Source organism: Leptosomus discolor, chromosome Z (assembly GCF_034619465.1).
Source record: "Leptosomus discolor isolate bLepDis1 chromosome Z, bLepDis1.hap2, whole genome shotgun sequence".
Lineage (NCBI taxonomy): Eukaryota > Metazoa > Chordata > Aves > Leptosomiformes > Leptosomidae > Leptosomus > Leptosomus discolor.
In genome coordinates this window covers 67,393,682-67,407,400 of record NC_141419.1, presented here as the reverse complement: position 1 = coordinate 67,407,400, position 13,719 = coordinate 67,393,682, and the positions used below count along the sequence as shown (strand labels likewise).

The 13,719-nt window shown below is 35.7% G+C and overlaps 1 protein-coding gene across 4 annotated transcripts in view; it reads left to right on the top strand.

The window, feature by feature from the left end:
• Positions 1-13,719, top strand: part of AP3B1 (adaptor related protein complex 3 subunit beta 1) — a 169,082-nt gene that overhangs the window by 40,962 nt on the left and 114,401 nt on the right. For 2 of the 4 annotated variants that reach the window (XM_086480372.1, XM_086480369.1), the window contains exon 7: positions 5,034-5,213. In XM_086480372.1, coding sequence (XP_086336498.1) covers positions 5,034-5,213 — 180 coding nt within the window. Of the gene's footprint in view, positions 1-5,033; positions 5,218-13,719 lie in introns of all 4 variants that reach the window. The other 2 variants (XM_086480370.1, XM_086480371.1) reach the window with 1 other exon arrangement.

The following is a 13,719-nucleotide window of genomic DNA, read 5'->3' as shown; positions in this document are numbered from 1 at the left end:
GGGCATAGGGTGTAAGGCAGAATTTGTTGCTTAAGTTGCTTTTGGCCTGTTGTGAAGGACTGTAGAACTGCATTGTGTTTGTAGCCTGTGTGTTTTACACATCTGTGTAAACAACAATAAAAATCAAGTTCGTTAATGATACCTGAGTTACAGCAGGTAAAAAACTAACAAACAGACAAACATGTTGATATTGAAAAGGAACCATGTCTGTTGTCCAAACCTGTAACGTGAAAAGAACTTGTGACTTGCATTCCTCAGTCCAAACTAATGTATCCCAAAGTCTATCTAAAGCTGCATCTAGAAAGAAAAGGCAGAATGTAGACCTGTAGCTGGAATGTAGTTTTATGGTTGCTGGGCATATTAAAACCCCCAAATTTATTGCAGCTCTCTGTTTTAACTTTGGTCTGATTTTTAGTTTGTTTGGGCAACATATAAGGAAAGCTAATGAAGTTTGTGTGGCAATATAAATGCATGTGCTGCATGATAAAATTTTTTTCAGCCCCATCCAGAGAACTGGGTTAATATGTAGTGGAATATATTTTGTGCTGTAGCATAGCTTGCTATTATAGCTCCTGTTCTGGGACCAAGTAGTATATAGAGCGGAGCACTGCTTTTGAACTCTCCTAAGGCAGAAGAATGTTAGAGAGAAATTTCAAAACATATTGGCTAAACTTGCAGATGGTCATTGATTCCTGAGAGTGTACTTCTGAATGTTATGTCCCCAGAAACCTCTGTGGTGAAGTAACATGGGAAGGGATAGAGGCAAGTTTTGGACGAAGACTGACATTAAATTAGCTTATTGCATGAAATCTGTTAGCTGCTAATTAAGACTTACACTCTTATCTGAAGGCTAAATTTTCCTTTAGCCTCTGTTTAAATAGTATTTTTTTCTTTAATGAGAATATTTTAATCACATTAAACTACTTCTAATATTTAAATAAATTTATTATTCTATTCTGGTGTATGAAATTTACTCCTAAATGCAACAGGTGCAACTTAGTTTGAGTTCTGTTTTGGTGATGGAAAGATTTAATACAGATGTGTGAGTGTTGAGATTTGTTTTGCAGACTGCATGGTTATTAGATGAAGCATGGATTCTTGTGAAGTGAGACCCCTTAGGTTAAAAAATGATCCTAGGAACTGGTGATGGCTTTGCAGTGAAGATCTTGATCTTTTAAACTAAAACAGTGCATTTGGGGATAATGGGGAAAGGAAGCTGGGCTATCTACTTTTCATCAGTAGGCTTCTGTTAGTAAGTTAATGTTTTGGTTCAGAATCCAAATGTGTGGTTAAGACAATGTTTTCTTAACTTATTGATTTAACATTGGTAAAAGCTTCACTTTTCTGAAAAAAAAAAATTACTGGGTTTGTGCAGATGTTTTATTGTGATAGATCTATTATCCAGCTATTAGAAGATAAATGACTGATCTTTTCTAGTTTCCTTGCCTCCAGAAAATTGAAATAAGAAGAGGAATATCATTTGGGCTGTATGATTAGGGCAGGTGGGATGGCCATTAATTTAAGAGAGAGGAATCTTGGCAGCATAGGCCAACTTGCAATGTATTATCAATCAAACCTCAATGCACTTCGTGTGATGACCCAGCACACTCAGGTTTTTGCAGCGTTAATTAGAATTCATGACAAAATAGATGCAAGGAAACGTTTTGTACCCTTCATAATTTTATAGAAAATTTATTGTTATTAGAGGAACCATTTGCTTAGTGTGATTTTTTTCATTACCAGCTTGTCAACTAGCATAGATAATCTGGAGAAAATATGAACTCCATAGATTGGGTGTCACTTTTGTTGATGGTTCATATAGTTTACCTTGGAGCACAGCTAATGGCTGAAGTTCATAGCAACAGCACAGAAAAACGTGGCAACCAGTGGAAGACAAATGAACCATGTTTATTGCTTTAATATAAAAAATACATAAATGGAAAGCTGCATTTGAGTTTGATGAGCTCATTGCTAGTTTTGTTGGAATGATTTATATTTTCTCCTTATACAAAAAGCTACTATTGACATAGCGAGATGGAAATTAACTGACTCTTTTTTGGAAACCGATATTTTTTGGTTTTATGTTCTGATTGGATCATTTTGTTTTAATTCTAAATATTTTTATGGAATGTTGAGCATTTAATATACAAAGATTATTAGCTGTTCTTCTGATGTTTAGATGTATAGTAGGATCATACTATAGGGGAAATGCTGTCAACTAGAAAATAATCTCTTACTAAGAAAGCATTAGGAATTTTCTCAGATTAATCCTCTTGTTACCAGTGCATTTTCAATCTGTCTTGCATTCTCACTTTTTTTTTCCCCACCTGTTAAATGAAAATCCTAATTTTGGAAAATGCAATAATGAGGAGAGGGACATGATCTTAAATAGTGTCATGATGTATGGCAATTCCTGTATTAACTTGTAAATCTAGAAACTTGCCACAGGAGTAAAATGCTTGTTCATCCAGTACACCTCTTGCGTTTCAGAGTGTATGTTCAAATTTTTATTAGTATCTTTTAAGTGTTCACAAGTGATACCGTTCTCATTGTGAGCTTGAGTAAGTGACTGATGTAAATTACAGTGAGGAATTATTTAGAATTCCTATATTTCAGTATGACTGTTTCTTTGTATCAAATTTTCATGTTTTACTCACAGGAGCTGAACTTCTAAAAAGCCAGTGCTGTTCATAGGATATGTGCTCAGTTTTAAAAGGTTTAAACTAGTGTTGTATGTGTTATTTTATGTCAGCTTTCGAACTGTATCATACCCAAATGAAAAAGAAATACAACAAAATGCGTGTGCAGTACTAGTAGCAATAAAAGGCAAGGGTATCCACTCCACAACTAGTTGGACACCAGCATCTGTGTCGTCCTTCACCTGTGAACCTAGAAGGGTGTTTTTAAATATTAGGCTGTGACTGTTCTTATAGTCATAAATTGATCTGTGTGTCAGTCTCTCTCCCTCCCTCCTTCCTTCCCTCCTTTTCTCCCTTTGTACGTCAAACCTGTCAAGAGACCCTATACTGTCTTGTAGTGTCGGGGAATAGAATATCCATAATAAAGTCTATAGGACAGCGACATAAAGAGTCTCCATGGTCTAAAAGTGTCATCCCTTCTAAAACTTCAAGTCCGTCACACAGTCCTCTGCAAGCTGGCCTTAACTGTAGTTCAGAGTTTTGCATCCTAAGAAAATTGCGTTGCTGCAGGCGAGTTCTAATGTATAGCGCTTCACACCCTTCCTCTCTTCCATGCTCAGCTTATCTGGACTGATAGTTATTTGCCTGGAGTTAACGACTGTCTTCTGAGCTTTGAACCCACACCTAAGCATCATTTAACAGCAGTTTTTAATTACAGAATAGCTTACTGCAGCACATTGTTAGGAAGAAAGTTTAGTGCAACAACATAAAAAAAAAAAAAGCTATTGTTTTTGTGATACAGCAAAAAATAGCAAATTATTTTAGGTGTAAAGTGTGTTTTATTTAGCTCTATCAAATAATCAAATTTTGCTCCCTGGAATGAGTTGTATACTTGCTGGGACCAGCAGGTACCAGTATGTGGTCGGGGCTGGAGACAATAAATGCAACTTCACGTTTATTCTTATTGGTAATTCATAAAATCCCCACAGAGCCTGCAACTTGTTTAGCATAATAGCAAGACTATATTCTGAGCTGTTTTCTTTCAATTGTAATGTTGGGTGCATACTAATAATCCAAATGTCAGCCAAATACAGGGAGAAAAATGTAACATATGAATATCATTGTATTTAATATTTCTCAAAAAGTACCATTTCCATAAACTGCACTTCTATTTAATTGCTTACTTTAAGTCATTGGGGAAATTTTAGAGGTTGAAATGCAGATCCCCAGTGCTCAGATAGAATATGACATTAATTTGCTGCCAGAAGGCTATACTGCATGCATGCTAACTGCATACATATCAGCTGCTTCATATAAAGTCTCATCATTTTGGTTATTTGACTTAACATGTACTCTGACACAAAACAAATCTTAATTAAAGCAATTAGAAGAGAAAGAACAGTAATTCCTGGCACACAATGACATGTCCTTCTAAGGTATGGTCAGTTTTTGAGGTTTTCCCCACAATTAAAGTAACCTGCTGCCAGAATTTTAACAGGAAACCAAATATGTTCCCTTTCTTTATTTTTAAAAGGAAATGCCCTATCAGAAGGTTTCAATAAGCCTTGAGGTGTTAGAATGTTGAGAATCTACTTGATTTTCTTATGAAAACAAAGCTGGTTTTGTAATCATAGTCAGTATGAGGATGTTTGTGTATGTATAAAGATTTATTTGTTATGGAGGTAAAAAATTGTGTGAGGACATAGCAGGGCATAAATGATCCATTCCTGTAATTTTGGAACTGGGAGGGAAGTGCTGAACAACATGCAGAAATTCTGCTAGTGTTCTTTGAGGAAAAGTATTAATATATCTCTGTATTGTATTGCTGATTTTTATGCCTTTTTTTGAAAAGTGTATTCATGAAACTCTAACTATAAAATTTCATGTGACAGTTAATTTGGCCATATTGAGAGAAAAGTTTTGATCCCGGTAGTGCTGGAAAGCTTACCCAGCTCCTCTTTAGTTTGATCACGCCAGTGTTGATAAGAGAATCTCAATAGACCTTGTCGGGCGTATCACTATATTATACTTCTTATTGTTTCCTGTTATTTCTGAGTTAATTGGAAGTTCTCTGATAATTCATTTGGAAACTATAACTGTAAGAAAAAAAATTTATGCTTACATCGCATTGTGTCTTCAGGGCTGGGAGCTAAGATTTATGTGCGTAATAGAAACAGCAAATGTTTTCTCCATTCTAATAAACTTACTCCAGTTCTATTTTAAATAAGATACCATTTCTGTGGGCTTAGGGTTTTTTTGTTGTTGTTGTTGTTGCTTTTCATTGACTAGAAACAATTTGAAATTGCGGAGAATTGCTAGTATTAATTCTGATTCTCACTTGTGGATGAACCGTAGAAGGAACACTGACCTTCTGGGGTTTATTTTGTTTTCTAGCTGGTAGCTGGGAGCGTTGTGATGGCATTTGAGGAAGTGTGTCCGGATAGAATAGATCTGATTCACAAGAACTACCGAAAGCTCTGTAACTTGTTGGTTGATGTGGAAGAGTGGGGTCAAGTTGTTATAATCCACATGTTAACTCGATATGCACGTACACAGTTTGTAAGCCCATGGAAGGTAAGTTTGTGACTTTTTAAATTGCTGTTGTGTGCTTGCATTCTGAATTATTTCCATTGTTGGATATACTTAGTCTTTTGAGATGCTTTTTTACACAGACTTTAATAAAAATAGGAATCAAACGCATGTCTTACCTCTCTAAGGCTTCGCTAACACAAGGCATCCACCCTTCTTCAGCGCATGAGAATTCTCCTTACAGGCTGTAACCTGTTCTGATTTATCCTGGACACATCCCATGGGCAGAAGAGAGAGTCCTTTTTTCCACGGTTCTTTGAGCAGTATGGCTTTTTGCTCTAGGAGACTTTATGTGAGTCAGAGCTGGAAAGGTGTGCCACTGTCCCCAAACTGTGTAAAATCGACTTTCTTTGTACATATGAATCGACTTTCTTTGTACATATGAATCGTGATGAACATTATGTCACTTGTCTAGGCTTTGTTAATGTGCTGAGGGACTGTGTGGAGACTTGAATATGTATCTCTGAAATGTGCAATGTAAAAATTTTTCTGGTATTGTCATTTATATTCTGTAAATAGGAGTATATGCTTACTTAATATTTATAAAAAGGGGTATTCAAAATACAAATCCTATCACTCCTAGTAACAAAAAATGTAGACAGCTCAAGAAATTCATGCTATTAACATTGGTTTCGATAGGGATTTAACTCTGAATAACAATTTAAATTAAAAGACAGAATTCTTCTGGAAAGAACTGTATAAAATCTCTCCACAGCTCGGGTTGTTTGCATTTATTACAGCCTTGGGGGTGTTACTACTGTTAAGTTTTACCATTTAATTTGAAACTAATTCATGTTTAAAGATGTACATGTTCATTGATATATATACTGTTTTACAGCAGTAGTTGCAGATGAACTTTGTACAGTTGTATAAAAGGATGTTTAGGGTACCTACTTGTAATGAATATAAGGTGATCCTAGAACTTTAGAGAGAAAATTTCATAATTTGATATTTTTATTTATTTATTTCTCTCTGTGACTTTAGACTGAAGGAGTTCTGTTATAACTCAACTAATGTGTCTTAACACTTCTGCTCAGGCTTTGTTATTTCAGTGCAGATTATTGTGGAGTGTAATTAGCATATTAACAAATTTTTAGACGTTTCTTTTTTTCAGCATTGGAATACAGAATGACACCAGCTATCACCAAGTTCTTTCAAACTGTCTTTTAATACCCTTTGCCTTGGAATCAAACTGAAATGCAATGATTCTATGTTAGTATATGTATAACTTATTAGTGACAATAATTAAAGGAGATGTATTTGAACAAACAGCTAATTTAGTTTACCTGATTTAGTTTACAGTTATATTCACGTACTCTTAAAGAAGCAGGGGTCATAAAACTAGAAACATAGCAAAAATGTCTGAAGTAGAATCATATTTTTGCATTACCGGTTTGGCTCTGGAACATCCTTTTTCATTTCAGATGAAAATTAAATTGTTTATAAGAACACATCTTTACAGAAAATTGCTTAAAATAAGGAAAGTATTTTTAGATAGTGAGGCACTTAAATAGTATGTTTTCCTAATGTCCTTGAAGCAGAGTATTTATTACATGTTGCTTTTTAAAAGAAAGTAACTGGCAGTCTTCTTTCTGACCTTTGGAAAGAATTAAAATTGATAGTTTGCTTTGCCTAAAGCTACAGATGCATGATTGGTTTAAGCCAGTTCTAGTCTGTGATTGGACAAAGGAAGAGTAGAAGAGGAGGATGACCTCCTGTCTTGGACTGGGGTTGGAGGTCTTGATGGGATTAGGTTTCTTTAAGACCAATGTACTTTTTTAACAAACTGGATTGATTACAGATGTTGCTGTGGCTTCTGCTTTAGGAATGTAAAAGGTTTGTGTAACAATACAGCCTGTGTCAACCTAAAATTGGTCATGAGTGATATAGTATTAATAACACTTTGTTTCCACTTTCATGAGCTTCAGTGCAAAATTCAGTTTGTCTACATACTCAGCAATTAAATTAGCAGAAATTTTTTGCTGGGGATAGTTGAAATGCATGCCTTTGTCAATAAATGAACTCATCATACAACAGGGCATCTTGTGCAATAGAAGAGATTTTTAATTTAGTTTATTTGCATCATTATGGATCAGTATTTAGGCTGTTTATATGTAAATGTATGATTTGAGGAACAATTAAGTGTTGACAAAGTAGATTGCAGTCATATCAATTGCAGTGCATTTTCCATAATTTTTCTAACTGACATCTTTGATGATAAATAGTGGATGCCAAGTCAAAGCCGATTATACAGTGCACTAGGAATTCATGGCGCTGTCAGGGAGAAGACCGATTGACTTTAAATTTACATATTAATGAGAAGATTTGTTAAGAGGGTGCTTGACTATAGAAAATAACAGCATATTTATAGGGCACGACACTTTATAAATAAAGCTGATGCAGGAAAATGGAAATTAAACCTATCAGATTAATAAATTCAAGGCTGCTAAAATGCATATTTGCATTTTTATTCACTAAAATTTACCTTACTTTTTGAGAAATGTATGCTGCTTTTGTTCAAGTTGAGCTGATTCCCAACAAGTAATGGTGTAATGTTTTGAATTTATTTCTTGTGTATTTAGAAACATGAAGAAAAATTTGGAATACTTACAGTTACAGAGAAAAATCCTTTTTTGAGCAATATGCTTAAAATTGTTGCAAAACTTCAATCAAATTACCCATTAACCAAGAGAATTTATATTCCTATTTTTAGCTTCTCTGAAGGGTAGAATTTTTAATTCTGATAGTGAATGCTGTGAGGAAGAATGTCCTTGATTTATCCTATTTGTGTTGAAATACTTAGAGGGTGTTTTTGAAGTAGTTACATGTGGATAGCTGTTTCGAAATAACCTTTTTTCCATATGAACTGTATTCAGCTTTAACATGTATTAACTGGAATGAGAATACCTGCTTGAGACTAACTGGGAAGAACAATTTCAACAGTTTTCTGGGAAGTGGCATATTTGATGGCAAACAAAAATATTATGCATCCCAGCTTAAACGTTTTGCCCTGCCCTTGTTGCAGGAGTTATTGCGACTGCCAAGTTGTTGGCGAACAGCTCCTGAATCATACAGCTTGCAGCCTAATACATGAAGATGTTTAAAAGAAAGTTGGTCTTGGTTTCCATGAATGTGTTCGTTGTGGTCTAGCAGCTCAGGAACTGATTTTCAGGCTATTCAGCCATCCTTGTTCCTCCTGCAAGGATCGCTGGAAGTAGTGACTGCTTCAGCTGTCGTGGTGTATAGATCCACCACCAAATATGTGTGCCATCTAGGAGGGTGTCTTGAAAAACAGCTGACTTGGTCAGGAGTTTCAATGGTCGTTGTAGAGAGCAAAATGGAGCTGGGAGGTGTAATCTTACAAAAAACCAGACTCTCGGGGCTGCCCAGCTTCGTTTCAGACAATTGCAGATTAGAGAAATAAACTTTCTTGGTGTTCAGTTAATATTGGAAAATAATAGTGAATTCTGATTGATTATGGGCTTTAGTCATAACGAAGTTATTTATAAGCAAGGACTTATAAGAAGCATGTCTCAAGCTTACACTTTTAGGATTAATTATTGAAGTATTGCTCAATTGAAAGTGCTCAGAATTTGACATAACAGATGGGAGGGGGGAAGAAATTAAGCCTGGAGAAAATGATCTAAAAGAATGAGGACTTTTAGGAGAAAAATAGCAAGTCTTTGAATGTGTATACCTAGAATCATGAACTATGGAAAGTAGCCTGACTCTTGAGGAATTAAATGAAGAAATACATCAAAAATATTTATTTTGATTGCTAGCACTGACAAAATATTGAGGTCCCTTCTGACCTCAACCCTTCTGTGATCTCCAGTCTTTTGTTAAATGCTTTAAAATGTTTCCTGCTTTTGTAGTGTTTCCTTACTATCTTATAGTTATGAATTCTTAGTGTATTCGATAAAGATCATGGTTATGTGTGATGGAATCTAGTGTCTGATGGCTACTTAAGACAGATCATCAGTGTCTAGTACTGCTCTTTTTTGTTTCCTGCGTTGAGGTGCACATTGAGTGAACTGTAATTGCAAATGATAAAGCTTCAAGCACAGCATACAGAGAATACTGTCTATCCTTAACTTTTTTAGAACTTGTTAACTCTGTATCGAGTATTCCGAATCAGTTCTACTAGTTTATTGCGGCAGAGCGTAATAAAACTTCTAAAGCCTATACGGAGAGGCTCAGAACAGAAGGGAAAGCTGTATTCAGGTTGATAGCCTCCTGTTAATTAGTTACCTAGTTAAAGTGATAAAAATGAAATGCAATAAAGTACTTTAAATATGCTCCACATGTAAATAATTGATTTAATGATGAATCAACCTGAATATGAGGAAAAAATTCTTTACTTTGAGGGTGGCAGGGCACTGGGACAGGCTGCCTAGAGAGGCTGTGGAGTCTCCTTCTCAGGAGATGTTCAAAACCCATTCTGAGCAACCTGCTGTAGGTGAACTGCTTTAGCAGGGGGGCTGGACTAGATGATCTTGAGAGATCCCTTCCAACCTCTACCATTCTGTGATTCTGTGAATATACCTTTCCCTTCTGGTCTCAGCCTCTCAGTAGAAGATTTAGAAATTTTATTATGCTCGCCTGTAATAAGAAGATGAGTAAGGAGACATAGATATTCAAACACATTTAAGAAATATTGAGAATAACATTGTCTTCTAGGATAAAATTAATCAAGATGCATTATGTATTAGTACGTTGTAGACCTTACTGAAGTTTCATTGAAGATATTCAAATGAAGATACCAGATGAAAGTTTTGCTGATTTATTTATTATTTTTTCCTCTGTCCTAAAAGAATTTTCTTCCTTAGAGATCAAAAGCAGTTACCCCCTTTTCAGCTTACATTAAGCTGTGCTCTTCGGATGCAAGTGTGAAACCACATAGATCAGTACATTTGCTTCAGGCTGATATGACTGATAAGGTCAAAAGATTAAATTTAGGAAAACTAGTGTACGTTGAAGTTGTGTTATACTGTTTAATTCTTCCATTCTTAGTATACCCATCAGAACCCTCAGACTGAATTGGAGGATTCTGGATTGAGTTACTGTTTCCTTTTTTTTGTCAGAGTGCAATACTCTGACCCAGTTCTTTTAGGTGTACATGAAGAGGGGTTAATGTTTAATCTCAGATTCACTTATCTGAAGATGTTTGCTGAAGCATTTGGGGCATAAAATGGACTGGCTAGCTCTTTTACCATAATACCAGTTTTATTTTTCCCTGCCAAGTGTACTAGTTAGTAAGATGGGAATAACTCAGAGCATAGATTTATAGCAAAAAAATGGCCTCGATAGTGAAAAGTTGATTACTTGAAATTCTAAACAAAACTTTCTGGTCATTAGGGGTGTATAATAGTCTCTTCTGTCACTGAAAGGAAGCGCTATTGTCTTTCTGCCTTCTGCCCATCTTTGGCCTCCCTTCCTTTGTGTTAGGAGTAGTGTTTCTAAGGCAATCTGGGTAATGGATTTGATCCAGCAGAAGAATATCTGAAAGGACAGGGAGGGTTAAATTTCAGCCACATGAATTTCCTGGTTTGGTTTGCTTTGTGGCTGCTAAGCACTCAATACTGGCGAAAGAGGAGTACAGTCTGTAGATAAAAATACCATTTATCTTTGCAGCAAAGTGTGTTGCTGTGGTTTCCATTAGCCCCATGACAGACTTGAAGTGGAATAGCAGCAGAGGATTGAGTCTGTGTAGACAAGTTCTCTAGGACATCTGTATCATTTGAATTAAGGAAGCAATTCCTGCTTTCCCATAAATTTGACAGGCAAAGTTTCTATGTACTCCATCCAATGCTGTAGTCTTACCTTCTTGACTCAGGATGAGCGTTTTAAAATTATTTATATTTAAGATAAGAGCCATCCTAGCCATCTGTTGCAAATAAGTTCTTAAATTGTTTTTATCTCTGTCTAGATCATTGACTTACAGAGATGAAAATTAATTGGAGGGAAACACTGAAATATTTCTATAGAAATCTAAATATCAACTGTCTAACTGCTAATAATGTTTAACTTAAATAGCAGATGTATCAGATCCCCATCAGCGCACGGGCTACCGAAGTTTCTAGCTTTGATGTTGGCCATTTCAATGATTGATATTTAATCATAGAAAATTGTGTGACCAGTATGAAGTGAATGCTGTCTTAGAATACTTCGGGGTCTTCCTGGATGCCAAAATATTAATAAATTCTGTTCTGGCCATCTATCTGTGGGATATCATTCTCTGTCTAGTAACTTGTGTGGCCTTTTCATTGTTATACCAGGCAAAATAAGCTTTCTTAGCTTATTCTTTGCAAAAGTGAACCTTTGTTTAATTTTTCTTCTGACTCAGGAAGACATATCTGAGGTCAGACCTCTAAGGAAGCTTTATTCTCCTGAGTATGAGCCTGTACACTTCTTCTGTTTGTAATATCAGGTAGAATTCCTAATTGGTTATGGTATATCTCTGAAGGACCATGGGGAAGAGTAGATATAAAAAATTTCAAATTATCTTGGATCATCCGTCTCTTTGTCAGTGTATCCGCAAGTTTGTTCCAGTTTATGGTTGGAAAAATGCCAGACAAGAAGACTGAGGGTAACTTAGCCCTGAATGATAGTAACATGTGCTTTTCCATCATGGCTTTTACCATCAGAATAAATATATTACCAGTTGTTGGTGTGAGAATATCACTGAAGTTAAACAACAGATGTTTTAAGATGCTTTCAGCTCCTTTGCCTACTTATGTGTTAGGATGAAGGAAAGAGGTCCTGTAATACAGGATTTAATGTCCATTGATGATTTTTGTATCAGTAGGGGAGACTTCCTGGTGAGGATAGCAGACTTTTATCTTTGAGACTGCCAATCTAAGTATAGGTGCAGTTAGCGTTCTTCTAAGATTTCAGGTCATTTTGTGGCTTGAAAATTTGAGGCTCCTAACTAACATCTAGAGCTACGACTGTAGTCCAAATATGGTTTAGATGTTGGATAGACATTTCAGTAACTGTAAACAATCCTAAAGCTACATAAACAAACATTTAAAATACAGATATGAGTGTATTTGCATATGTGGGAAATGGGGAAGATCCCTTTGTTCTCTTTGAATGTACTTTTAAAATCATGAACATTTTTTCCAGAGAGAAAGGAGATGAGTTGTTTTAAGGAGTAAGTGTATATGATTTGGTGTAACTAGAGGTTATATTAGGAACACTAAAAAAGAAGGGGCACTGTGAACCATTACAGTTCTGTACAGGCTGAAGATCTGAGATCCCTGTTCTTCCATACCTTGCTTATAATTCATGACAAGTGGTGAGTACTACTTCAGAGCATGTAATACCGTTCTCTTGGTTGCAGCCCCAAAGTAACTAACAATTACCTGTTTTTCTTCATGGTTCAGTTATTGTGCAGCTCCATGGAAGAACGCTTTTGCTTGACAGTTAGTTCATAAATTCTTGCTATCTTGATGGACTGGCTTATAGTACCTCTTCAGATACTTAAACTGGGATTAAGTGTAAACTGGGATTAAGTGTAAACTGGGATTAATTCTTAAACATAATAAAAAGCCTAAAAACTGCTTAAGCATTTAACTGAACTTCTGAATACAAGTTCCAAATTCCACTTTAATTTTAGGATTCAAGTGGAAAAAAAAAGGGAAACTTTTAGACAGAATCAAATAGTATCTTTTCCCTTTAATTTATCCCTTTGTTTTTGCTCCTTCTCCATTTTATTTTTGCAAGGTTTCTTTTATTCCTTCTTATTGTTCCTTGTACTTTCTCTTCTTCCTCTCTTATGTTCTAAACACTTTTTCTGTTCTTTGCTTTGCAAATGTGTCTGTCTTTGCACTCACATTACTGTACCTTTTCTACACACTATTGAAACGAAGGTGTTTTTGTGATAAGAGAATGCTATTTTATGCCTCACTTCCATTTTGAGGAGAGTGGAACTGTTTTGGGTAAATGAAAGTGATCTAGAAATCATAATTGATTGTTCTAATTCCGGCTGCAAATATCATAGGGCTTCGTTACAACAATAATTGGGAATTTGGGGTTGTTGCAGAAAGATGTTAATTACTGCAGCATATTTAACTCTTAGCCCCTGTTTTTGGACAGCATTCCTAGACTTAGTAGCTGCTTCTTATAGAAATGAGAATGAGCTTTTGAACACTTCTTGAGTTTTCACATTAGTTCGGTATGAAGTTACTAAGCACAGATGTTCCTGTAATTGTGATATATTGGGAAAAATTTGATGTTCAGTGGTCCTCAAACCCATACTTCCTCCTGTGTGATGCTCTTGTCTCAGAGCTGCAGTATAAAACTTACATGAGACAGACTTTCTCAACAACATTTTGGATTTTTTTTAATAGTTTTTCATTAAGTCTTTTAATTCATTACATTTTTGAGTGTGGTGGGTTGACCCTGGCTGGGTGCCAGGTGCCTGCCAAAGCCACTCTATCATTCCCTCCCAGCCTTCAGGTGGACAGGGGAGAGAGAATATAACAAC